The sequence below is a fragment of the Pipistrellus hanaki genome, assembly GCF_964339955.1.
Source record: "Pipistrellus hanaki genome assembly, chromosome: X".
In the NCBI taxonomy this organism is placed as follows: Eukaryota; Metazoa; Chordata; class Mammalia; order Chiroptera; family Vespertilionidae; genus Pipistrellus; species Pipistrellus hanaki.
The window spans coordinates 5920517-5945548 of NC_140524.1; the positions used below are offsets into that span (position 1 = coordinate 5920517).

At 38.2% G+C, this 25032-nt stretch overlaps 1 protein-coding gene across 4 annotated transcripts in view; it reads left to right on the forward strand.

Annotated features, from left to right (window-relative positions):
• Nucleotides 1–25032, forward strand: part of CLCN5 (chloride voltage-gated channel 5) — a 144843-nt gene that overhangs the window by 100775 nt on the left and 19036 nt on the right. For 3 of the 4 annotated variants that reach the window (XM_084870961.1, XM_084870962.1, XM_084870960.1), the window contains 3 exons: nt 14133–14284; nt 16945–17044; nt 20816–21003. In XM_084870961.1, coding sequence (XP_084727087.1) covers nt 14133–14284; nt 16945–17044; nt 20816–21003 — 440 coding nt within the window. Of the gene's footprint in view, nt 1–11834; nt 11964–14132; nt 14285–16944; nt 17045–20815; nt 21004–25032 lie in introns of those variants that run through there. The other variant, XM_084870963.1, reaches the window with a different exon arrangement.

Genomic DNA, 25032 nt, shown 5'->3' on the forward strand with positions numbered 1-25032 from the left:
CCCCAACTAGGATAAGGCTCAGCCAAAGAATTTTCCCCTGGAGCGTACTCCTATGTTATAGAGAACTCTGGGATATTTCAGTAATTACTCTTTACCTCCTCAGAGCCAGGAGAGGATCTTTCTTGAATCTTCACTGAGAATTCGGTGCAGTACCTGGAGGTAGATCCCACAAAAGTGTAGGCCACAAGAGTTTCTCACTCGCACTCACGGCCACACTCAGCCTTCGGCAATTCGTCAAAGTTGCCTTTTAAGTGTCCCTGGGAGATTGTGGTTCCAGTGTTTTCTACTCTAGGTAAGCAGATCTCAGCTGTGCCTCTTTGGATAAGCCTGTTTCTTCAGATTTGGGGGTTGCAGTTTCCCCGGCAACCTTAACTCTCTGGAAGTTATTGATTTTTCTACTTGTCCAGTTCAGTTCATTGTAAGGATGGGAGGGAAATTTCTAAGCTTTTTATTAGTCAGAGCTGAATCTGGAAGCTCTCTTGTTTCTTTTCCAGTTAGGGAAGCCAGTTTGGCCTCCTCTTGAAACAAAAAATTATATATTTTAGAGGCCCTTTGGCAGTAATATAAATCCTGAGTGGATTTATTTTTAAACTCACCTCATTCCAATTTGTAGCACCGGTTTTAGCAGGGGTGGAGGATGTCCAGCCCCCGACCCTGTAAGGCCCTCCAAATCCTTTGGTCTGGCCCTGCCAAAGCATTAGGGGGGAATTAATGAAATGTTTGACAAATACAGCAGGCTAATTTTTAAGGTGATAATTTTCTATGGCCCATGAGTGATGTTATAAATATCCAAATGGCCCTTGGCAGAACAAAGGTTCCCCATCTCTGGGTTAGAGGAGAGTTGCTATAATGTTATGAATTGTGTGCTGAATGTTTCTGTGGTACGTGGCTAGCAGGTACTCCAAGGATACTGTATGTATATTAGCATAGCTCTAGTTGACAATATATCAGAAGCATTGGGTGCCAGGTTGTTCTGTGCTTTATTGATGAGCTGAGTCTTACTTTTCTTTTTTAAAGATTGGGAGTGCCATTTTATGATCTTGCCAGGAGAGTGTTCTCAGATAACTATGAAATCAAAATACCATTTGAAATTCCTCAAAGTTATGATCTACTCAAAAGTTATTCAGCACAATGTATGAATGACAAAAAAATCATTGCTAAAATGAAAGTTGGAAAGAACTTTAAAAATCATACATGCAGCCGAAACCGGTTTGGCTCAATGGATAGAGGTCAGCCTGCCAACTGAAGGGTCCCGGGTTCGATTCCAGTCAAGGGCATGTACCTTGGTTGCGGGCACATCCCCAGTAGGGGGTGTGGAAGAGGCAGTTGATCGATGTTTCTAACTCTCTATCTCTCTTCCTCTCTGTAAAAAAAAATCAATAAAATATATTTAAAAAATCATACTAATCATGCTAATCACCCTCTTACTTTACAGATGAGGAACTTGAAACCCACAGAAATTTAGTCAATTGCCTACCATGACACGTCTAGTGAGTTAGTTGTATAGCTAAGGTTAAAATTCATATTTTCTCACTGCTAGACAATAGATCTGATTAGGAACACTTTCTTCCCATTGACTTTCATTGAAAAGCTCAGTAAGCCATCTCCCTCTTGGTGTTTTCCTCCTGGTGTTCTCCAGAAACTATCATTTGCTTTGTTTCTAAGTACCTAAGTATTTAGTCTTCTCAGAATGGAAGTCTGCCCTTTGCATTGTCCCATCGCTACTCTTCTAGCTGTGTTATCATTGTTTTTTTTTTTCCTTTCTAAAACCACTTATGTAGCACATAAATACCTTACTATAAAGACTCAAACAATACACATTCACTAGTATACAAAATTTAATACCCCTCTATTTCCCTCTCCAGAGATAACCCCTCAAAAGAATTCAATATGACTCTTTCAATTGATTTTCTATTCAGTTAACACACAGATATTTATTTTTTAAACATATCCTACTTATTATTTTGTAACTTGTTTTTTTTCACATATGTTTGTGGGATTTTCCTATTTCAATACTCATCAGCCTACTTCTTTCCTTGCATTAGTCTCCCATCAGTGGACTCTTTCATTATTTCTAGGTTTTTGCCACTACTAACTGTGCTTCAATGAATAACATGCATATATTGGTGTGCAGTTCCTAGATTTCATATGAATATGTTTTTAACTCATTTTCTGTCCATGACAGCATACTATTCTCATGAATTCAATAAGAATCTCTTAATTGGTACTTCTCTTGAAGTTTTTTTTCCCCACCAAAGAATAATGGCTAATCTCTTGTCCCCAACTTTTTTTTGCGATTAATAGAAAGAAACTTAGTATGAAAGAACTGGAGAATTGCTGCATCTAAAACAATAATTACAAGTAATTAAACAAGATCATGCTAACCAAAGGGTTTCCCAACACTGCGGAATGTAATGTACATTTTCTTTTAAAAAAAAATATTTTATTGATTTTTTACAGAGAGGAAGGGAGAGAGATCGAGAGCTAGAAACGTCGATGAGAGAGAAACATCGACCAGCTGCCTCTTGCACACCCCCTACCGGGGATGTGCCCGCAAGCAACGTACATGCCCCTGACCGGAATTGAACCTGGGACCTTTCAGTCCGAAGGCCGACACTCTATCCACTGAGCCAAACCGGTTTCAGCTGTAATGTACATTTTAAGTCAGTGTCTTCCTATCCATTACACTCCCTAATCCTGTTTTCAATCCATAAACATGTACATTTGATAAGGAAGGAATGAAGAGCAAGTAATGGAGTAGAGGGCTATTTTCTTTTGTTTTTTAAAAATATATATTTTTATTGATTTCAGAGAAAGGGAGAAGGTGAGATAGAAACATCAATGATGAGAATCATTCATTGGCTGCCTCCTGCACCCCCCCCCCCCCCACTAGGGATGGAGCTTACAACTCTGTATGTGCCCTTGACCGGAATCAACCCTGGACCCTTCAGGCCAACACTCTATCCACTGAGCCAAATTGGCTAGGGCCAGGGCTATTTTCTTTACATGAACAACCTATTCAGCAGCTTAATCAAATCCAGTCCCTTTACTTCCAGTTCTCTATAGATATTTGTGGCATTGTAGTCCTGTGGTAGACTGCAGATACCAAGCCATAGCCCTCAGGCAGTTTTTCCTAAGTGTGGTGATTCTAGCAGTTAGCACCTTGTCTCCACTGGTAATGAAAGTGGATTGGGTTAGGAACTTCTTCCATATTAGAGCAGATTTTGCTAGTAAGAAACATAATAGATACACCCCAAGCAAGTGACTACAACCCAGTGGGGATAGAACTGTATTCAACAGGAAACAAAGAGTCAGAAGGTGGTGTTAGAATCTACTATTGACTCATGCTTGTCTCTAAAGTCTTTTCTCCATCTTTGTCTGCTATTCACCTCCTTCTTGTGTACTTCTATAGCTCTCAAATTTCATCTCAATAGTATACATCAGAAATTTGGTTGTAGTTTCTGCAGTTCTGTTACCCACATCTGTCATCATCCTTTTTATTGTCTTGCTCTCAGAAAGCTTTTCCTCTTTGTTGTCCTTCTTGCTCTTTGACAAGTGAGTTTTAAACTGCTGTGAGCAGGAACCACAAATGTCAGTCCCTACATGAAATGAATGCTTAGAGAAACTCAAAACAACATAGACGTGGATGCAAGACATAGGGCTGAGCAGCATCCTGAATACTCTTGGTGTTCCAACTGCTGCATCATGAGAACATTTAGGAGCCACCTAGGGAAGGAGAGTCCTCGGGGAAGAGTGGTTATCTATAGTTACAGAGGTATTTCAGTATTTAATAACCAGCATGGCTGTACAGATATGTGCGAATGAAATAGTTGCCTGAATAAGTGTTCCAGGGGCCAAATTAAAGTAGTATAGTAAACTATAACATGGTCTCATGATACTATCCAGGGTTCAGTTGGGAGGGCTACTCCACAAATGTTTGTCTTTCAGACATTGGGTTTGGGTAAGTGAGAAAACAAAATGGAGGCACACATTGATAGAAAGATCCTCAAAATGTTGATTAATTATTGGGACTTCAGCTATTATATATTCTCAAATATAGAAGTGAATGGAATGTGAAAGGGTTTGTGACTTATGGGGAGAACTAGAATGCATGAACCAATAAATAAGGGAAGGGAGAGCAGGTATGAAAGTGAGAAATGGCATACAGTAGGCTCTTAGTACTTGAGTACTTGCTATAGAATGAAGGTAAAATTTAAATGACCACAGGATAAATTTCTGCTGATGTGTGCTAGGTAGAGTGTTGATTTTTTGGGGTGTAGATTTGGTTTTAATCTTGCAAAAATACAATATATCCCTGTAAAAACGGAAATACATTAAAAATTGAACTATTTCAAGTGGTGTGATACATGCCACTAGCCCTGCCCATTTCTTTGAATACTTATTCTTTCTTTAGGCTGCTGCTAATAAGTGTGCTCCAGGGTTGGTGCATGAAGTTCCTTTCTATCCTCTTTCCCCTTGTGTATTTGTTAGTGTTTAACTAGTTCATTTAATCAGTTACTGTTCAGCCCCCAGGTAAATTTCTAATGGCATATTGGTTAGGGATTAAAAGAAACATTATTCTCACGTAGTAATTTATTTTCTTGTGTCTGAAGGGGTTTTCTAGTTTTAGGCATCATGGGATTTTTAGAAAAAATTTGGAAAGTAGTTTCCATGAAGGGAAAGGAGCTAAATGCATTCATTTATATGCCTCCTCATTCAAGCTATGTGTTTCTAAAGACCCATTGTTAAGTTTTTAGACCTAAGACTACCCTACTGGGAAAGCTGTTTCAATGTTTCTTTTTCTCCCCTAATACTCCTACTCCCCCACTTAAGGACTCCAGTAATGCAAATTAGTCTTTTGAGGATTTTTTTTTCCAAGTTGAGATCTAATTGCACTTGAATCATTTTTCTGTTAGAGCAGTGGGTTATTTTATATAAATTCAGGGCACATTATGCCTCCAAAACTTGACTTAAATTTTACTGTTTGTGTATAGAGACAAAAATCTACACTTATCTAAGTACCTAAATTTGACCTTTAGGGTTGTTGTATAATTTTTCTCTATCTTCCGTGGCAGAGTATTTTACACACCAGAAGTTTGACTCTTTTTTAAAAAACGTTTCTTTACTTTTTAGAAAGAGAAAGTAAGGGAAGGGAAAGAGAAAAATATGTCCTGCACCCACCCCAACCAGGGATCAAACCCACAACTTAATCCCTTCTCCATTCCCCTCCCTTCCTTTCCCTTTCCCCTTTTCCCTTCCCCTTCCCCTTCTCTCCCTCCCTCCCTCCCTCCCTCCCTCCCTCCCTCCCTCCCTCCCTCCCTCTTTCTTTCTTTCTTTCTTTCTTTCTTTCTTTCTTTCTTTCTTTCTTTCTTTCTTTCTTTCTTTCTCTCTCTCTCTCTCTCTCTCTCTCTCTCTCTCTCTCTCTCTCTCTCTCTCTCTCTCTCTCTCTCTCTCTCTCTCTCTCTCTCTCTCTCTCTCTCTCTCTCTTTCTTTCTTTCTTTTTATCTTTCTTTCTTTCTTTCTTTCTTTCTTTCTTTCTTTCTTTCTTTCTTTCTTTCTTCTCTCTCTCTTTTTCTTTCTTTCTTCTTTTAAATATACTTTTATTGATTTCAGAATGGAAAGGAGAGGGAGAGAGAATCATAGATTGGCTGCCTCCTGCACACCTTACACTGGGGATTGAGCCTGCAACCCAGGAATGTGCCCTGACCAGGAATCAAACAGTGACCTCCTGGTTCATAGGTCGATGCTCAACCACTGAGCCACGCTGGCTGGACAATACACCATTTCTTGAAAAGGCTTTTGCATTGCATTACTTTCTACTTTAGTAGTTGGTTCTGAATGCGTAAGTAATTTCTGCTACCATTCTTGACAACTAAGTCATGAATTTACCCTTTCTTTTTACTAAATATGAAAACTCTAAAATCAGGAAACCAACGGAATGTGTAGACTATGACGCACAGCTAAAGCTATTTTGTCATCAAGTCAGATATTATAGATACCTCCATGAAAGAATGCCAATAATTTAATCCCTCTCATTGATGAAACCTATACTAGTAGTAATATCATTGTCATCATTATCATTATAGATTTTAAAATATTTTATTTTTCCCATTCTAAACATTATGATAGATATTTTAAAAATCCTGGTCCACACTTGTGTCAAGTGCCCATTAAGTGGTCTTCATCTGCAGAAAATTTATTTTTTTAATTAAAAAATATTTTTTATTGATTTCATAGAGGAAGGGAGAGGGAGAGATGGAAACATTAATGATGAGAGAGAATCATTGATTGGCTGCCTCCTGCATGCCCCCTACTGGGAATGAGTCCACAACCCAGGCATTTGCCCTTGACCGGATTGAACCTGGGACCCTTTTCTCTGCAGGCCAACTGTCTATCCACTGAGCCAACCTGTCTAGGGCTATATGCTGAAAGTTTTAAAATATTGTTGTAGGAGGCCCTCGCTGTGTAGCTCAGTTGGTTAGAGTGTCATCCCAATATGCCAATGTTTCAGGTTCGATCCTTGGTCAGGTCACAAACAAGAACCAACTAATGAATGTAAATAAGTGGAACAACAAATCTCTCTCTCTCTCTCTCTCTCTCTCTCTCTCTCTCTCTCTCTCTCTCTCTCTCTCTTGCTCTCTCGCAATCAAAATAAAATGAAAGATTGCTGTCAGAGTCACTCACATTTTAGAAATCAGAAAATTATTTGATCAGGTCTGTGTTTGAGAAAGATAACTCTGCTTGTCCTCAAATATTCACTATATTATTTTTCTAGCATAGGATGCATTAATAATTGGCAAGCATCTCTTTGTTTTGTTTTCACAATAATTTCAATTGACCTACATCTGGCAGTCTGTATAATGAACATATACTAGAGATCACAAGTGTGGTAGAGACTGAATTGGGGGTGAGTTATGAAAGAGTAAAAGAAATATAATATTAAGGGGGTAATGGAATAAGGACACATATATGAAAAAATTAAAAATTAAAAATAAAATTAATATCAATAAAAAAGAAATATAATATTAAACTTTGAATATCAGCACCTCATTTCTTTTTTTTAAATTTTATTTTTGGTGTTGAAAGTATTACAGATGTCTCCCTTTTCCCCAATTGACCCATTTTACCCCTCAGTTGCTTCCCTCCCTACCCCAAGTCTTCACCACATTATTGTCTGTGTCCATGGGATATGTATGATCTCTGAATGCATAATAATCTGGCCACTCAGAGTATATATACCTGGTGCATGAATTCGTGCATGGGTGGGGTCCAGCCAGCCTGATCAGGGGAAGGGACATGGGCAATTGGCTGGCCTGCCTGCTGGTTGAACTCCTGGTCGAGGGGACAATTTGCATATTAGCCTTTTATTATATAGGACTAGAGGCCCCAATGCACAAAATTCGTGCAACTATAGGTCTTCCTTCCCCCAGCTGCTGTCACCAGCTTTTCTCTGGCACCTTGGATCCACACTTCCCTCTCAGCCCCAGCTTCCACTGAAGGACATCCAGTCTAATTAGTGTATATCCTTTTATACTATAGGATATACACTGAGTGGCCAGATTATTATGCATTCAGAGATCATAATAATCTGGCCACTCAGTGTATATATAATATATACAAGTTCTTCAGTTATTTGAATTGTTTTGTGTGTTCTCTTAATATATTTTTATTGATTTCAGAGAGGGAGGGAGATATAGAAACATCAATGATGAGAGAGAATCATAACAGCTGCCTCCTGCATGCCCCGCACTAGGGATTGAGTCCACAACCTGTGCATGTGCCCTGACGGGGGATTGAACCATGACCTCCTGGTTCATAGGTTAACACTCACACTGAGCCATGCTGGCCAACCTATCTTAATTGTAATTAAACCCCATTTTAGAATGAGGACTGCATTATAGCTACCAGCCTTCTAGTTTTCAAAGGCAGTAAATTTACATGGAACAAAAAGTCCTTGCCCTAGAAGCACTGGTGTAGCATTTGAAAAACACATGCTCTTGCATCAAAAGTTAGTGATACGGTGCTAGTTATGCAATCCAGTCTCTATATGTTGAAGGGCATTTTTAGGTACCATACCAAATAGCATCTTATAGTCTAATATGGTAATGTAAATCTTATTAGATAATATAAGTGAATTCTGTAGTGGTTTTTAAATACTACAGGTAGAATCCTACTTACCGGTAATAAAGCATGACCTTGAAGGAAGATTGTGAATTTGGATATGCTATCCTCTTTAAGTAAGATATATATACATATATACTTTTCTAAAAGTGTAATTGTATAGGACAGTCACGCTTGGGCTACAAATAGTTTTGGTTTTTAAGCTTTGTAGTTCATTGTCACAATACCATCAGTTGCTATTTAATTTTAATTCTTCTCAGTCAGCTAGATTAATTCATCAAGAAACTGAGATGTTGCCCAGTTGGTGTGGCTCAGTGGTTGAACATCCACCAGTGAACTAGGAAGCCATTGCTTGATTCCTGGTCAAAGCACATGGGTTGTGTGTGTGTGTGTGTGTGTGTGTAGCAGGGTGAGGGGTGTGTAGGAGGCAGTGTGTGTGTGTATGGGGGGTGTGTAGGAGGCAGCTGATCAATGATTCTCTCTCATCGTTGATATTTCTGTCTCTCTATCCTTCTCCTTTCCTCTCTGAAATCAATAAAAATATATTAAAAATAAGAAACTGAGATGCTGTAATAATGATGGACTAAGAGCAGTGGTTCTCAACCTTTCTAATGCTGCAACCCTTTAATACAGTTCCTCATGTTGTGGTGACCCCCAACCATAAATTTATTTATTTATTTATTTATTTATTTATTTATCTATCTATCTATCTATCTATTTATTTATTTAAATATATGTTTTATTGACTTTTTACAGAGAGGAAGGGAGAGAGATAGTTAGAAACATCGATGAGAGAGAAATAACCATCAGCTGCCTCCTGCACACCCCCTCATGGGAATGTGCCTGCAACCAAGGTACATGCCCTTGACCGGAATTGAACCTGGGACCCTTCAGTCGGAAGGCTGATGCTCCATCCACAGAGCCAAACTGGTTAGGGCCATAAAATTATTTTTGTTGCTACTTCATAACTGTAATTTTGCTACTGTTAATGAATCATAATGTAAATATCTGTGTTTTCCGATGGTCTTAGGCTCTACAGGTTGAGAACCACTAGCAGGGTCACCTAGGTTTTCTGAAGTTCCTTACATTTCATAAAGTTTTGTTGTATTAACATTTCAGGATGTATTGGACCTTGAGAATTGATTAGAGTAACCCCACATTTTAAAGCCCTCCGTTTAAGTGTGATTATTGGAGCACGCTAATTGGATTAATGTTTAACAGTGGCCATCCTACGAATTCACTTAGGAAGTTGGGAAATGGCCATTTGATTCTTCTTTGCTGGCCTGGCCTTATTGTACAATTAATTAAGACCTGCTTAAAAATAGCTCTCAGAATAGGGCCAAGAAAAAGAAAGCCTTTCTTTCTTTTTTTCTCTTTTTTGTTAATCCTCACATGAAGATATTTTCCCATTGATTTTTAGGGAGAGTGGAAGAGAGAAAGACAGAGAGAAATATCATGTGAGAGAAATACATAAAATGGTTGCCTCCTGTATGAGCCCCAACCAGGGCCCAGCCTGGGAAGGAGCCTGTAACCAAGGTATGTGCACTTGACTAGAATCAAACTCGGGACCCTTTGGTCTGCAAGCTGACACTCTATTCTTTGAGCCAAACAGGCTAGGGCGGGAAAGTCTTTTAAATAGTGCACAGGTATTAGTAAATTCATTTTCATGGCTAAAATAGCTACTTTTACCCAATATGGATTAATGAGATCTGATTTTATGTTTATTTCTGGCTAAAGCACTAATACTAAGCAACAACTCATTTTCTTAACTGTATTCTGGATTTTCAAAGTTGTTAGGTGATTTTATTTTATTTTATTTTATTTTAAATATGTTTTTATTTCAGAGCGGAGGGAGAGAGAAAAAGATAGAAACATCAATGATGAATCATTGATTGGCTGCCTCCTGCATGCCCCCTTTGAGAACTGAGCCTGTAACCAGGGTATATGCTCTTGACCAGAATTGAACCTGGACCCTTCCATCCACAGACTCTGGTCACACTTTATCCAATGAGCCAAACCAGCTAGGGCTTAAAGTTATTAGGTACTTTTAAAGAACTGACCTTGTATAGTCAGTTCATGTGCAGTTCATTTTTTATTTTTTTATTTCCTCTAATTATGATTTTTACATAGAAAGGCATGAAACATGTGTACAGTGTAAAGAATAATTATAATGTTAGCACTTAGGTAATCACTGCTCAGATCCATGGAATACTATGCAGCTGTAAAAAAGAGGGATCTCTTACCCTCTGAGATGGCATGGAGGGACCTAGAGAGTATTATGCTGAGTGAAATATATGAGCCAGTTAGAGAAAGACAAGTATCACATGACCTCACTCATATGTGGAGTCTAATGAACAAAATAAACTGACAAACAAAACAGGTCCAGAGACATGGAAGCATGCAACAGATTGAGAATCCTCTGAGGGAAGGAGGCACAAGAAACCAATCGAATTTCTATGAAAATATGCATAAACCATGGACACAGACAATAGTGGGATGAAGGCCTGGGGAGGGGATGGGAATGGGGAGAAGGGAGGTCAATTGGGGGAAAAGGGGACATCTGCAATACTTTCAACAATAAAGATAATTAAAAAAAATGATAATAGCCAACATGAAAAATTTTCAGTGAATATGTTAAACAACTGCTATATGCAACTGCTAACATAGTACATAATAAAAGTGACTCAATACATGATGTCAACTTAAAAAAGAAAAGAAAAATTACAAGCATTCCAGAAGCCCCACCCTTACCTGTGCTCCATCCAGATGACAACCCTCCCTCTTTCTCTGGGTAGCCACTGTTTTTACTTTCATCACTTTCTTGCTTCTCTTTGTAATATAGTCACTTACATTTGTATCCTATACAAAAACAATGTAATTTAGGTTTGCCTGGTTTTGCTTGTATGAAAAGAATCATGCTATGTACCCTCTTAGGTCTGGGGATTTCAGTCAGTGTTAATATTTGTGAGATTTTATCTGAGTTATTGCTATGCAGTGCATTTTTTTAAAAAAGCCTCTCTTCCTTTTTGACTTAGGATCCCTGTAACTCTAAATGCTTTTGGAGATTTCTACTTTGCCTTCTTGGATTTTCTGCTAAATGTGGTCTGAAGACTAAAACTTGTCTGGACCCTAGTTTTCATTAAAAAAATTTTTTTTTTTATTGTGGTAACATGGTTTATAACATTATAAAAGTTTCAGGAGTACAACATTATAATTCGATTGCTGTATGTCCTACTGCGTGCTCACCACCAAAAACCTAGTTTCCATCCATCACCATATATTTGACCCTCTTGACCCATTTTTGCCCTCTTCCTTCCCCTCCCCTCTGGTAACCAGCAGTCTGTTCTCTGTATCTATGAGTTTGTTTTTGTTTTGTGTGTTCATTTATTTTGTTTCATTTTATATTCTACACGTAAGTGATATCATGTGATTTTTGTCCTTCCTTGAGGGTATTACACTAAGTGAAATAAATCAGATGGAAATGCACCCTAGTTTTCTGAACTGCCCTGACCTGACTGCCCCTACTCTGATGGCTTTTGTTTTATGAGACTACATCTTTAAGGCTGCTGTGCTCGGTTAAAAAATCTTCCTTTCTCCAAGGCTGGTCCAAGGGTCTGGTCACGTGATTCCAACAGTGACATCACACTCTGACTGCCGGGGAACACTGGTGGTTCTTTAGGTGGTGTTTGTTCCTGTGAAAGGCAGAGAAAGCAGCAAGTGCCCCTCTAAAGCAGTTTATGCCGGGGCTCCTTCTGTAAAAGCTTCTCAACCTAAATGACCAAATGCGGGCTGCCAAGGTTATTTCTTCCTTGAGGCAGAGAAAAAGAAAGCTGTAATTGAAGGTAAGCCGATTTGAGCCTGGCCAGGCACAGAAGCGTGACCCCAGGGAGAAGGGAATCTGGAGAATCACAAGCAGTCTGTTGTCAGATTCTAATGACTGCCTGCTCTTTAAGAGCTGCCTGACAATTTGCATTTATAACAGGAGACTATCTACAAAGAAGGATGATGCAGTGCTCATGTTACCTAGTGATGTAAGAGGATTCTTTCATTTCTGTTAGGAAGCTGTTGCAGATTTTCTTGTTGTCTTAATATCCTTTGAGCTGGGGCGGGGGGGTTCATTTGTTAATAGTGTAACATTAGATAGCTATTGCTTTTAAAAATCAATTTCACAAAATCCTTATTTAATTTCTCCTGAAAGGGACACTCTTCAACCAGAGCAAATTCCACTGAAGCATTAACCTGCTTTAAAAAGTAAATGTCTGATTTTTTGGTGTCCTGTGTTCATGTCAGCATTTGTCTTGAGAATTGAAACAGCTTGTCTTTTTCCCCCCTCCTCACATACTTTATTTTCTTTCTGCCCTCATTTCTTAGCTGGCTATTTCCCTATAAGCTCGCAAACAGCACACCAACACTGATCTTTATCAGTATGCCACTAACATGATAGGAAACGCTGGACTGGTGATTCAGCAGCCAACCATTTTACAGCCAGGTAGGCTGGAAGATAGAGAAAGGACTTTGATTAGGGTTTTAAGATTAACTTGTTCATCTCCTCCAGTCCAACACCACCCCCAGCCTTACCTTCAATATGACTTAGATTCTGCAGAGTTTTTTCTTTCAGATATGTGTGTTGCTTGTGAAAGATATGCTGAATTAGGTATTTGGAAGACTCCAATTTGTAAACCAGATGTAGCTTGGGTGTTAATTCAAATTGACCCCATCAGAGTGCTGAAGTTGTCTGTTAGAAGTTTAGAGTCAAAATGGGGTTGTGGATAAGAGGAGTGTGTGTGTGTGTGTGTGTGTGTGTGTGTGTGTGTGTGGGGAGGTCAGTTCAGGCCACTTCGACTTTCTCTGCAGAGGGATTCATCACCAAATAGTCTAGATAAAGCTTTGGATCTGCCAAGGTTGATGCTGCAAATGTGAGCTCAGGCTGAGTTCAATTATAGCATTACTCTGCATTTTTCCTCAGAGTTCATTTACATAAATACTTGAGTACTATTTTACATTTTGTGTTTAAAAGCTAAATATTGTTTCACCAGAGGATTGTGGAAATATTTTGAATAAGTTTGTTAAACCATACTAAGTAACCTTGTATGAGTACAACTTCTGAGTTTGACTACTTCTCCCCTATTACCACTGTTTATTAAACAAACTTTTGTTTAGCTGATATTTATTAAGGTTTGGGCAGATGATATATGCTGGAGAAGGCAATGATGAGTCAGATCTAGGGCTGCCTTCAAAGAGCTTCTAGTCCAGAAAAGAAGATAAAGTATTTGCATAATAATTATGATAGAAATGCTAAAGGCAGAGCTGATAAAAGGCTGTGTTGGAAAAACGGATTTGTTTCTTAACAATTGAAGGACCAAGGAGGGGCATCTTTGCGGAGCCCTACTTATAAATCTTTAAATCTCTACTTATAAATCTTAGATTGTTCTGATATACTCAGTAAAAGTTTCTACAAGCCTGTTACATCAGGGATCAAAGTCTTCTACCTATTGAAAGAAAGCATGTACATTCCAGCCAGCTTAACGCTTGAAGAGGCTGACATGCTTTCTTTGGAGTCCCCATTCAGGCAAAAGCCACCTCCCACGATTGAATTATTGCCTCATAAATGTAAAATGCTTTCTGCTGTGATATGTCTACAAAGGTCTTTGACCCCTTTGTCTCCCTTCCATAACAGAAACTGAAATACTTCAGCTGCTCCAAGCTCCGTCTTTTGTTTCATAAATCCTTTCCCACTGCACTTCAACTCCTGTCAGTTCTCCCTTTGTACTTCCACTCTCATCTGTCCCCTTCCATTTACACTGCCTGAAGACACTCATTTTGTGCCTAGACCATTGAAACCTCTGAATGTGATGGAAGTTCTCACCAGGTGATTGATTTTATTGCTTTGTCAGCACACCCTAACTGTAGTCTTCTGATAGTTTAAGAGCTCACCTATTGGTGCACAGAAAAGAGATATTAAAAATGATGAATGTCTGAAGTACTAATGTCTTGTTTTCTGTTCAATCTAGAGGACAAGTCATACAATGGTGGAGGAATAGGTTCTTCAACTAGGATGATGGATTTCTTGGAGGAGCCAATCCCTGGTGTGGGGACCTATGATGATTTCAATACAATTGATTGGGTGAGAGAGAAGTCTCGAGACCGGGATAGGCATCGAGAGGTAAGGTGAAAAATGGTACATTAGTGTTAGGAAACACCAGGGTAAGAAATTGAAGACATACTTTATATGTCATTCCTTCAGCCCTGGATGTGGCTGAATCTGGTTTCTATGGGCAATGTAGAGTTTTATTTTAATGTGCCTTTATATGATTTTGAAAAGAATTTATGCTTAATGATGATTTTTCTTTTTATAGTAAGTGGTTGAGAAGAATCTTTGCAGCCTAAAATGGGTATAAATACCTATCCAAACTTGGTGGGAGTGACCAAAATAAAATTCAAAGATCCTCCTTTCTCATTTCATCTCCCTTTTATGGTTTCCCCTTGAAGCAGGATTTTTAGAACTAAGAAAAATAAATGGGTTCCTTTCAAAGAAATAAAAGAAAAAAATATCAGAGCTTTAGTATTTACTAAAGCATACAAGAAAAACTTTTTGTGCTCATAGCGCTTGTACAACCATAAAACCAAAATAAATTTATGTATTGGGCTCAAACAATACCACAAGACCAATCAAATTCAAATTAAGGGCATTGATTTAACATGATAGATAATAGATGGTACTTAGGGCTAGGACAGCTTCTTGTGAATATGACGAGAATTTCTCTACTTTTCAAAGTGTGATGAAAACTTTTCAGAGCAGTCCAGCAAGGTCATTTGCCTTGAACTTGTTGCTGTGTATCATTTAAGTGAGGGAATCGTAATCTCTAGTTTGTATCAGGAGCTCATGGAGAGCTTACTATTAAGGTAGGGCCCCAGCCCCAGTGACCCTGATTCAGTAGATGATCCTCTGGGGAGACATTTCTTCAACCACCAGTAGGTATTATTATTTTTTCCTTCTTACTACTTATGCTTTGACTCTGAATTTAATTTTTAATTTTTAAGATGACCCCATTCTGCCTCAAGTTCATTATTTCTTTCTCAGTAAATCTCCAAAGCAGATCATGTTTCATTCTTTTTTTTAAAAAAAGTGATTTCAGAGAAGAAGGGAGAGGGAGAGAGAGATAGAAACATCAACGATGAGATGGAGTCATGGATTGGCTGCCTCCTGCATGCTCCCTACTGGGGATGGAGCCCACAACCCGGACATGGAATTGAATTCTGACCTCTTGGTTCATAAGTTGACACTCAACTACTGAGCCATGCTGGCTGGGCCAATTTTCATTCTTAAGCCTTTCCCAGTTCCTGATTGGTGTTCTCCTGACCACCAGAACCCAGGAGTCAGGTTGTCCCAAGTACAGGTTTTGAGAAATTCCTTTGTAATCCTTGGATTTGTGATAATCCCACTGATTATCCCACTGAAAACTCCCATAGGAGTTTTCTTATCCTAACTTAAAAGGGTGATTTCTATAAGAACATATATGTATGTCTCCATGGACACAGACAATAGTGTGATGGAGACCTGGGGTGGAGGGAAGGTACAAACTATAGAGGGTCAATAGTGGTGGGGAGGGGGGGGAGGAGACATCTGTAATTACTTTCAACAATGAAGATAAATTAAAAAAAAGGTTTCTGATATTTGGGAGCACATTCGTATTCTATTTATTTTATCAATTCATCAGGTAGGCTTTAAATTTGGAATTGTATGGCTTTTGAATTTCTGTTCTCTGTAATTCAGAGTTCAAATTCTCAACAGTTGCATATCCAATGCTATTCACATTGCAAAAGTAATCTCTTGATATAAGAACATATTTCCTATTATGTTAAAATGGTTGCATCTGAGACAAATTATGCCAATAATTCAAAATAAATTAAAATTTGTTTATGAAATGTTCAATGTAAACATTGTCACAGGGGAAAATGTCACCTCACCTACTTTCACTACTGAACTGGAAACTTGAAATTATAGGTCAAAATGAAAATTTTAACTACTTTAAGTTTTTAAAATAATAATTTATTATAATTATTTGTGATGTTGCTGTAGATAAAGATAGAGTGGCTGGAGTGGCTAAGTCATAATTTCAAAGATAAGAAATAAAGGTACAGACAAGGGGGAATTACCAATGACAAAGCTGTCACAATGCTTGGTTTTGAAATGTGGACACTGAAGGGTTAAATTGACAAGGATAGGGCCTCAAAGGTAAAACTTTCTGTATCTCTTGATAGCCTCAGATATTCCCAGCAGGTTTTTGAAAATAAAGAGATGCATTCCTAATATCATCTAGTATTGGAGGATCAAGTCTTGCCTGACCTGATCAAGATTTGCCTGACCTGAAGCATAGCTCTGAATAGTACACCTCAGATTGTACTTTCAGCACTCAAGCTTATGTTTGTTTATTGTTTAAAAAACAATCAAACTATTTGCTATGAGTCAGGAGACCATCTTTGAAATATCTGATGTCTAGGGTGGAAAAAGACCACTTTAGTAAGCAAAATAGACTGAAGCTTTAAGAAATCAGCAGCTGAATGGGGAAGGTCTGAATAAGATACTTGTAGGCATTTTGATATTGTAGATGACGGTGGTGGGGATCAGTAGTCAATGTTCAATAAACCTCTAAGTTCTTGGTTATGTTGGGTCAGCCAAAGTTATTTGAGAAATAACTCCAAATTTGTTTCTATTCCCAATAAGTATATTTGTCTTTGCATTTATTTACTCCATTGCATATTTGGAGGTGAAAAAGCAACTGTGTGTGTAGAATGTACCAATGTTTTCTCATTTCTCCTTAGATTACCAATAAAAGCAAAGAATCAACATGGGCCTTAATTCACAGTGTGAGTGATGCTTTTTCTGGCTGGTTGTTGATGCTACTTATTGGGCTTTTATCAGGTAAGGTAAACTTAGTTTTCTAAATAAATCTCACAAAATTTTGGTATGCGCCCCCCCCCCCCCCCAAGCCATGGCCTGAGTTGAGTGCTGTGCTTTACAATTCTCCTACATGAAAGCAATTGCTGGTGGATCTTTTGGAAGCTCATATCCCCTTGGCAAATGGATACTAAGACCTGTATCTCCTGTAAATAAATGATGTTAAATGAGGAGTTACATATAAATGCATTTGTACACCATAAAATGATACATTCATTTTAAGATGCTGTTAGCATGGCCTTTCAGTGCTTATCTTGAGGAATATCCCTTCTGTTGAAAGCAATCAGATTTTTTAAAAATACATAGTACATGGGGTTTAGGAGAGAAGATGTAGAAGAGGACTTCCTGAGGCATTTTTGTAGCTATTTCTTAAACATATACTCTCTCAATTGGGAATAAAGAAAAACATGTAAGACATGGCTCATATCCTGAAGGACTTTATCATCTCATTCTTTCATGGTGGCTGAGAAGTGGGTTGCTACCACCTTTCCCCATCATCTCCATCAACCTCCCAAGCCACTGCAAGTAATATACAATCTAACTTGTAATATTACACTTGCTATTGCAAATACAGCTTTAAAGCAAGTTCCCAAGCAGGTTTCCCCTCCCCTGGAGGAAGCAGAAAGTCAAGAATACCTGGCAGAGATACTAAGAGATGTAGCCTTATGGAATTAAAAGATGGGTGCAGGAAGATCTGGAATACTGAGTTAAAATGAATGTTAAGTGGGAAACCTGGAGATGGATGAGATGAAATAGCAATTAACAGCACAGGCTGTACTTTGTGGCTGCCTAGATTTGAATCCAAGCCTCAGAACTTGCTAGTTTTGGGACTTTTGGCAAGTTTTTGAACCCTGGGAAACGTTCGTTTACTGATCCATAAAGTGGGAATAATGAGTATCTATTGTTACTCATTTGTTAAGTGGAGATTCAATGAGATAGAACACATATAGCGCTTAGCACAGAGACCAGTTGTTAACAGTACTTTGCTGTTACCTAGAGATAAAGCATAAGCCATGGAGTATGAGATTATTGCTGCAATGAGGAATGTCTCATCCATAGCTGGCTTTTCAAAGATGATCTAGGGCGGTGGTCAGCAAACATTTTCTTTAAAGGATCAGATAGTAAATATTTTAGGATTTATGGGCCAAATGGTTTCTGTAGCATGGAAACAGCCATAGATGTTAGGTAAACAAATGAGTGGGGCTGTGACCAAGAAAAACTTTATTGGCAAACACAGAGGCAGGTTTCACTCTCAGACCATAATTTGCCACCCTGTGGTCTAGGGTATTAATGGTGCCCCTTCTGCCTTGCACAGGAGAGAGAACACAGTCTGGTCAGTTTAGAGCTGGCTAATGATAGACTGAGTGATCTGTAGCCCCAATGTTGCAGAGACGCTGAAGAGAAAGAAGAGGACTGAGAAAAGGTTATATAGTTTAGCAGTTAAGAGAATACCAATGACCTTGAAAAACCATCTTGGGCAAATATTAGGGGCCAGAGTTGAAGGGAAGGCAAGCCGTATGAAAGTTTTGGAAATATTTGGTGTTCATTGGAAGTAGAGTAGGGACAAACCTTGAAGTGGTAAGAAGGACAAGGGAAAGCATTTTAGGAAATTTGTAACCAGGGAAGAAGGAGCTGGTTGGGAAAAGAAATAGAAGTAGAAGGGAAGACAGCATTGAGGGTACCTGTGCTAGTTAGGAAAAGACATGCATGCATGAAACGACTAGAGAAAAAGCCAAACTCTATAACATTATGTTAGTTTTCAGAATCCAGGCAATAAGTGCAATAAGAGTTAGAAGGAAGAGAAGGTGGGAGCTGGAGTGACCAAGAGTAGGTATCAAACTGTTAGCTTTGACTAGGTTATTCAAGTATGTAAATAACCTGTGTTAACACTTTTAGCACCTACCAAAACATACACATGACATGGCCTCCACACTGTTGGAATGTAAATGTAATATCCTCAACTTTTAAAATATATTTCTTGTCACTAGGCAAATATTTTTCTTTCCCTCATACACACAGGGTATTTTGTTTTTAAGCATTAGGGAGCTAAAATAGAAGCAGTGTGTCTGAATGCAGGAACAGTCTGGGGATTCAGGGACTGTGAATTTTATGATGTCTTTCCTATTTCCCTAAAGCTATATTCTAGACCATTTAATTTTTTATGCCATAATTTCTTCATCTGGGTGACAGAAATGAAGAGAAGGCCAAAATTGAAAGTACTATAACTCTCCGAACCCTATCAGTCTATTAGCCCATAGTGCCTAACTTTCCATTCACTATTTACTTTCTCACATTTTTTCTATGTATATAATATTGTCTGCTCCTCTCAGTAAGAAAAGTTCAGAATGTTTATGTCCCAGGCTCAGGAGGCTTCAATATGTCTACAGCTTCATGTAACTTTCTATGTGGCTGCTTTTATAAATTTAGTTCCCTTAGCCTAGAATGCCTTCCTGCCCATTGCTCAAATTCCCTCGTCCATGGGACAAAATCACTATCAAGACTGAGTTCTTCACCCATAGCCTTCATTGGTTCCTCTCCCCCAAGCCAACTCAAATAACTTACCATATCATATTCTTTAATATGGTCAGTTCAAATTTTCTCAATCTTACGCATATAGTGAATAAAATAATCTTTTTAAAAATATATATATTTTATTGATTTTTTTACAGAGAGGAAGGGAGAAAGAGGGATAGATAGAAATATCAATGAGAGAGAAACATCAATCAGCTGCCTCTTGCACACCCCATACTGGGGATGTGCCCGCAACCAAGGTACATGCCCTTGACTGGAATCGAACCCAGGACCTCTCAGTCCGCAGGCATATGCTCTATCCACTGAGCCAAACCGGTTTCGGGGAGAATAAAATAATCTTTAATAAACTTGACTGTCTTGATGGATCAGTATTAACTCTTTTTAAAAAATATATATATTTTATTGATTTTTTACAGATAGGAAGAGAGAGGGATAGAGAGTTAGAAACATCGATGAGAGAGAGTCATTGATCAGCTGCCTCTTGCACACCCCCTACTGGGGATGTGCCCACAACCAAGGTACATGCCCTTGACCAAAATCGAACCTAGGACCTTTCAGTCCACAGGCCAACGCTCTATCCACTGAGCCAATACAGTTTCGGCAGTATTCATTAACTCTTAAGTCAAAGCAGAATCTTTTTTTAAAACTATAATTTAAAAAAATATATTTTTATTGATTTCAGAGAAGAAGGGAGAGGGAGACAGAATGATGAGAGAGAATCATTGACTGGCTGTCTCATGCATGCCCCCAACTGGGGATCGAGCCTACAACCTGGGCATTTGCCCTTGGTCAAAATCGAAACTGGGACCCTTCAGTCCGAAGGCTGGTGCTCTATCCACTGAACCAAACCAGCTAGGGCCAAAGCAGAATATTTCCATATAAATCAGCTGAAGGTTAAATCCATTTTCTCCTTGCTCCTACCCAACCTCTTTGCTCTCCCTTAAGTTTCCCACATATACCAGTAGAAATTCTCTAGACACTGTGTTTAATTTAGACAATGTTTTATTTTGTTTTTCCCTTTTGAACAGACATTTAATAATAGGTGAAATCTATTAGAGACAGTAGGTTAAAATCAAGCAAATAGAAAATCAGAAAGAAGTTGCAGATGGAATGGGGAAAGGTATATGTTTGTCCATTATTTTTATCCCTTTTCTGTCATTTTCTCTAAAATTTGTGGCCCTCCCTTCCTTCCCCTCTAATTAGGTTCCCTAGCTGGCTTGATAGACATCTCTGCTCATTGGATGACAGACTTAAAAGAAGGTATATGCACAGAAGGATTGTGGTTTAACCATGAACACTGTTGCTGGGACTCCGATCAGGTCACCTTTGAAGAAAAAGACAAATGCCCAAAGTGGAATAGCTGGTCTCAGCTTCTCATCAGCACAGAAGAGGTAACATGTAGTGAGGATTTTGGAAACACTGACTTTTATTCTTACATTTCCTTCATTTCTTAACTGTACTCATGGCAACTGTGGACTCTCCCCTTGTTTTCCTTTTCATGAAAACGGGAACCACTGCCAGCTTCCTTTTTCTGTGGTTGAAGTGCAGTCCTATTTCCATCTCTTCTGGCACGTGGAAGCGTTTGATGCTTACACAATTACTTAACATTTTTGCTTGTTTTAAACAAGCTTATTGCTTCTTCTTGGTTTTAGTACACAGTGTGACTGAATTTATCTTTCTCTAATAATTTCAGTAGAAAAGTTAGAGCCACCCAACAGGAAAGCTACAATATCTAACAAAGGATGGACTGGGCTAAAAATGTTTATTATATAGATTCCAAAAGTATTTTTTCCCTGAGCATTACATTACAACATCAAAAAAACAAACAAAAAACAAAACAAAACAAAAAAAATGCTATGGTACACTGCTCAAAATGCTCTAATGACATCCTTAATATAAGTAAAAACCTATACTCTGAATATGAAAAAATTATAATACATTCTATATCAAAACAACAGAAACTCAGGAATAAACTTGCCCTAGTCCCACTTTGAAATTGTCAATATTTTCATTTGTCCTTCTCTGCTAGCCTATATTTTTCAAAGAAGTATTAACTTTGTTTTGCTGTTCCTTGCCTTTCTATTACCACTTGGTTGTAAGTTAGATCTTTTCTACTAAAAAAAAAAAAAAAACACACAAAAAATAAAACTGAATAAAGCAACTCTCAATTCCCAATTTCACTCTGACTTCTACCAATTAAAGCAGGTACTCTCAGCTCACTACTCATCTGCTCTGTTGGTGAAGTGAGGGGGATAACACTGGGAAATATGTTTCTACTTTTATTTTACTTATTTATTTTTAATATATTTTTGTTGACTTTAGAGAGGAAGGGAGAGGGAGAAAGAGAGACAGTAGCATCAATGATGAAAGAGAATCATCTATCAGCCACCTTCTGCACATCCTTTACTGGGGTTGAGCCCACAACCCGGGCATGTGCCCTGACTGGGAATGGAACCGTGATCTCCTGGTTCATAGGTCGGCACTCCACCACTGAGCTACACTGGCTGGGCTGCTTGTACTTTTATATTTTATTTTTTAAGGTTCATGTGACATTTTATTTATTTTTTATTTTAAATCTTTATTGTTGAAAGTATTACATATACTTTCTCCCCATCTACTTTTGTCCACATTTGAAGTGGGGTGCACACACACACACACACACACACACACACACACAGAGTTAATCAAGGGGGAAAAGTGTAGGAGAATAGTAAAGTCAGAAATAACAGTGTTTATGTGAATATATATGGCTGTGCATATTTTGGTTTGGGGAACAGAGTTCAATAACTGTGGTAAATATATACTTTATGTGTGAGAGGGTTTAAATATAAGCTTCTCAAACTGGGCTCAGCGTGTCAGAGAGTAGGTGAAACCACAGGGTAAATGTTATGTGCCTTCCCAGAATATCAGTCTTTCCTAAATATTTGGCAGGTTTTTTTTCTCAAAAATTAAATGGAAATACAAAATCCTCATGTTTGTTAGGATAAAACAATCTCTATTTCAGCTCTGTTCCTGGGTGCCCACATCGCCTACCCTGATATCTCTATTTACTTTCTTAAATTAGGAGTACTTGGGTAGAAAAATTTGAGAATCCCTAGAATTTAGGGTGTGTGTGTGTGTGTGTGTGTGTGTGTGTGTGTGTTTGTTTCTTATGTATGTATAATTCCCTTGCTTTAGAAAACTTATTTTTGAAGTATAGATTCACAGGAAGTTGCAAAACTGTATATAAGGAGGTCTCCCCTACCTTTTACCTAGCCCTTATCCACAGACCTTATTTCTTTTGTTTTATATGCATATATATACACTGAATGGCCAGATTATTATGATCTCTGAACACATAATAATCTGTCCACTCAGTGTATATCCTATATAATAAAAGGCTAATATGCAAATTGTCCCCTTGACCAGGAGTTCGACCAGCAGGCAGGCCAGCCAATTGCCCATGTCCCTTCCCCTGATCAGGCTGGCTGGACCCCACCCATGCACGAATTCATATACTGGGCCTTTAATTATATATATATATATATATATATATATATATATATATATATATATATATATATATAATTTTTTTTTTTCCCCTTGAGGGCCCAGATTATTATGCATTCAAAGATCACAATAATCTGGCCAGTCAGTGTATGTGCGTGCGTGTGTGTGTGTGTGTGTGTGTGTGTGTGTAGGTGTAGTCCTCTGCAATTTTATTACATGTATGGATTTATGTACCCACTACTACAATCAAGATATGGAACTATTGTTGCATCACCCCAGGGCACTTCCCTGCTACCCCTTTATAGCTGGGAATATTTTTAAGTGTTTCAACTATAACTTTCAAACTGGAGCTTGAGATTTGTCAAGTGAAAAATTTATCTGGCTCTCCTTTGTGAACAAAATCCTTGCTTAGGGAAAAAGTCTTCTGGGTTTTAAGAGTTCTCCTGCCAAGAACTTGGCCTCTGGATCTCTGCCTCTAGCCAGTTTCAGCTGCATTCCCTTTCTCCCCCCTTTCCTCTTTGTTTCCAATTTCTGAAGTCTTCTTCCCTAGTTACATTCCAAAGGCAAAGAGAGAGCAATTTTATGTTTCTCTGAGGGAGTAAGATAATGGAAACCCTGTGTCAAAATTATAATTCAGAAAAAACCTGTCCATTTTGGTCCTCCTTGTCTAGGTCAGCAAATATTTTAATACTATTATGTTTTGAAAAGTCAAAAGTTCATTGAGTTTTGTGTTTTGTGTAATTTGATTGAATTTCAACTTCTAATGTGTCTATCAGCATGCATAAGCTCCTTATGTTCAAAATAGTTTTTGTATAGGACATAACTATTTGCAAGCCCTTAATGTGGATAGTTCCTTATTGGTGGTTAAAATTAGATTTAGTTTTTCACAGACTTTGTTATCATAGGGTAGTTTCAAAAGTATATTATCTCTATCCTCTTTTCTCCATTTAAAAAAATAGCTATTGCCATTTTATTCTTTGGGATATCTGGCATTTTACTGGTTTTGTTTTATGGTCAGACTCTGGAACTTCTACTACATAAACTTGTTGCTGAATCTGTCATAGCAAAATTCTCTCAACTCTGTGATCATTCTCTACAGAACATAACTGTGTATTTTAAGAAAAACACCCATGAATTTTAGACACTGTAACCTCCTATGAGAATTTGACACCGAGGTAGGTTGTGAAAGGTGAATTTAATGAAACTTTAGAGCCAAATCAAACTTCAGTGTGTAGCCAGTTCAGCCATTTGAATAGAAGGGTTATTAATCTTAATAAAGTTGACTTTTTAAAAAAACATATTTTTTATTGATTCCAGAGAGGAAAGGAGAAGGAGAGAGAAACATCAACAATGAGAGAGAATCATTGATCGGCTGCCTTCTGCATGCCCCCTACTGGGATTGAGCCTGCAACCTGGGCATGTGCCCTGACCAGGAATTGAACTCTGAGCTCCTGGTTTATAGATCGACCCTCAACCACTGAGCCAGGCTGCCGGGCTACAGTTGACCTTGAACAACGCAGTTTTGAACTGTGCGAGTCCAGTTTTATGCAGAATTTTTTTTCAATACTACTAAATATAATCAGCCCTTTGTGTTCTCCTTCATAGATTCAAACCTCCATGAATTCAACCAACCACAAATGGAACACAATATTTACATATTACCATCCGTGGTTTTCCAACTGCAGATCAAAGATAGTTTTTTTATTTTCAGTTGGTTTAATTCATGGATGTGAAGGGCCAACTGTAGTTAAGTTTAGGGGAATCAAAAGTTATGCTAAGTGAAATAAGCCAGTCAATGAAAGAAAAATACCACATGATCTCACACATTTGTGGATAATAAAGAACCTTATAAACTGATGAACACAAAGATAGTTACAGAGGCAGTAAAGCATCAAACAGACTGTCAAATTACAGTGAAAAGGTTAGGAAGA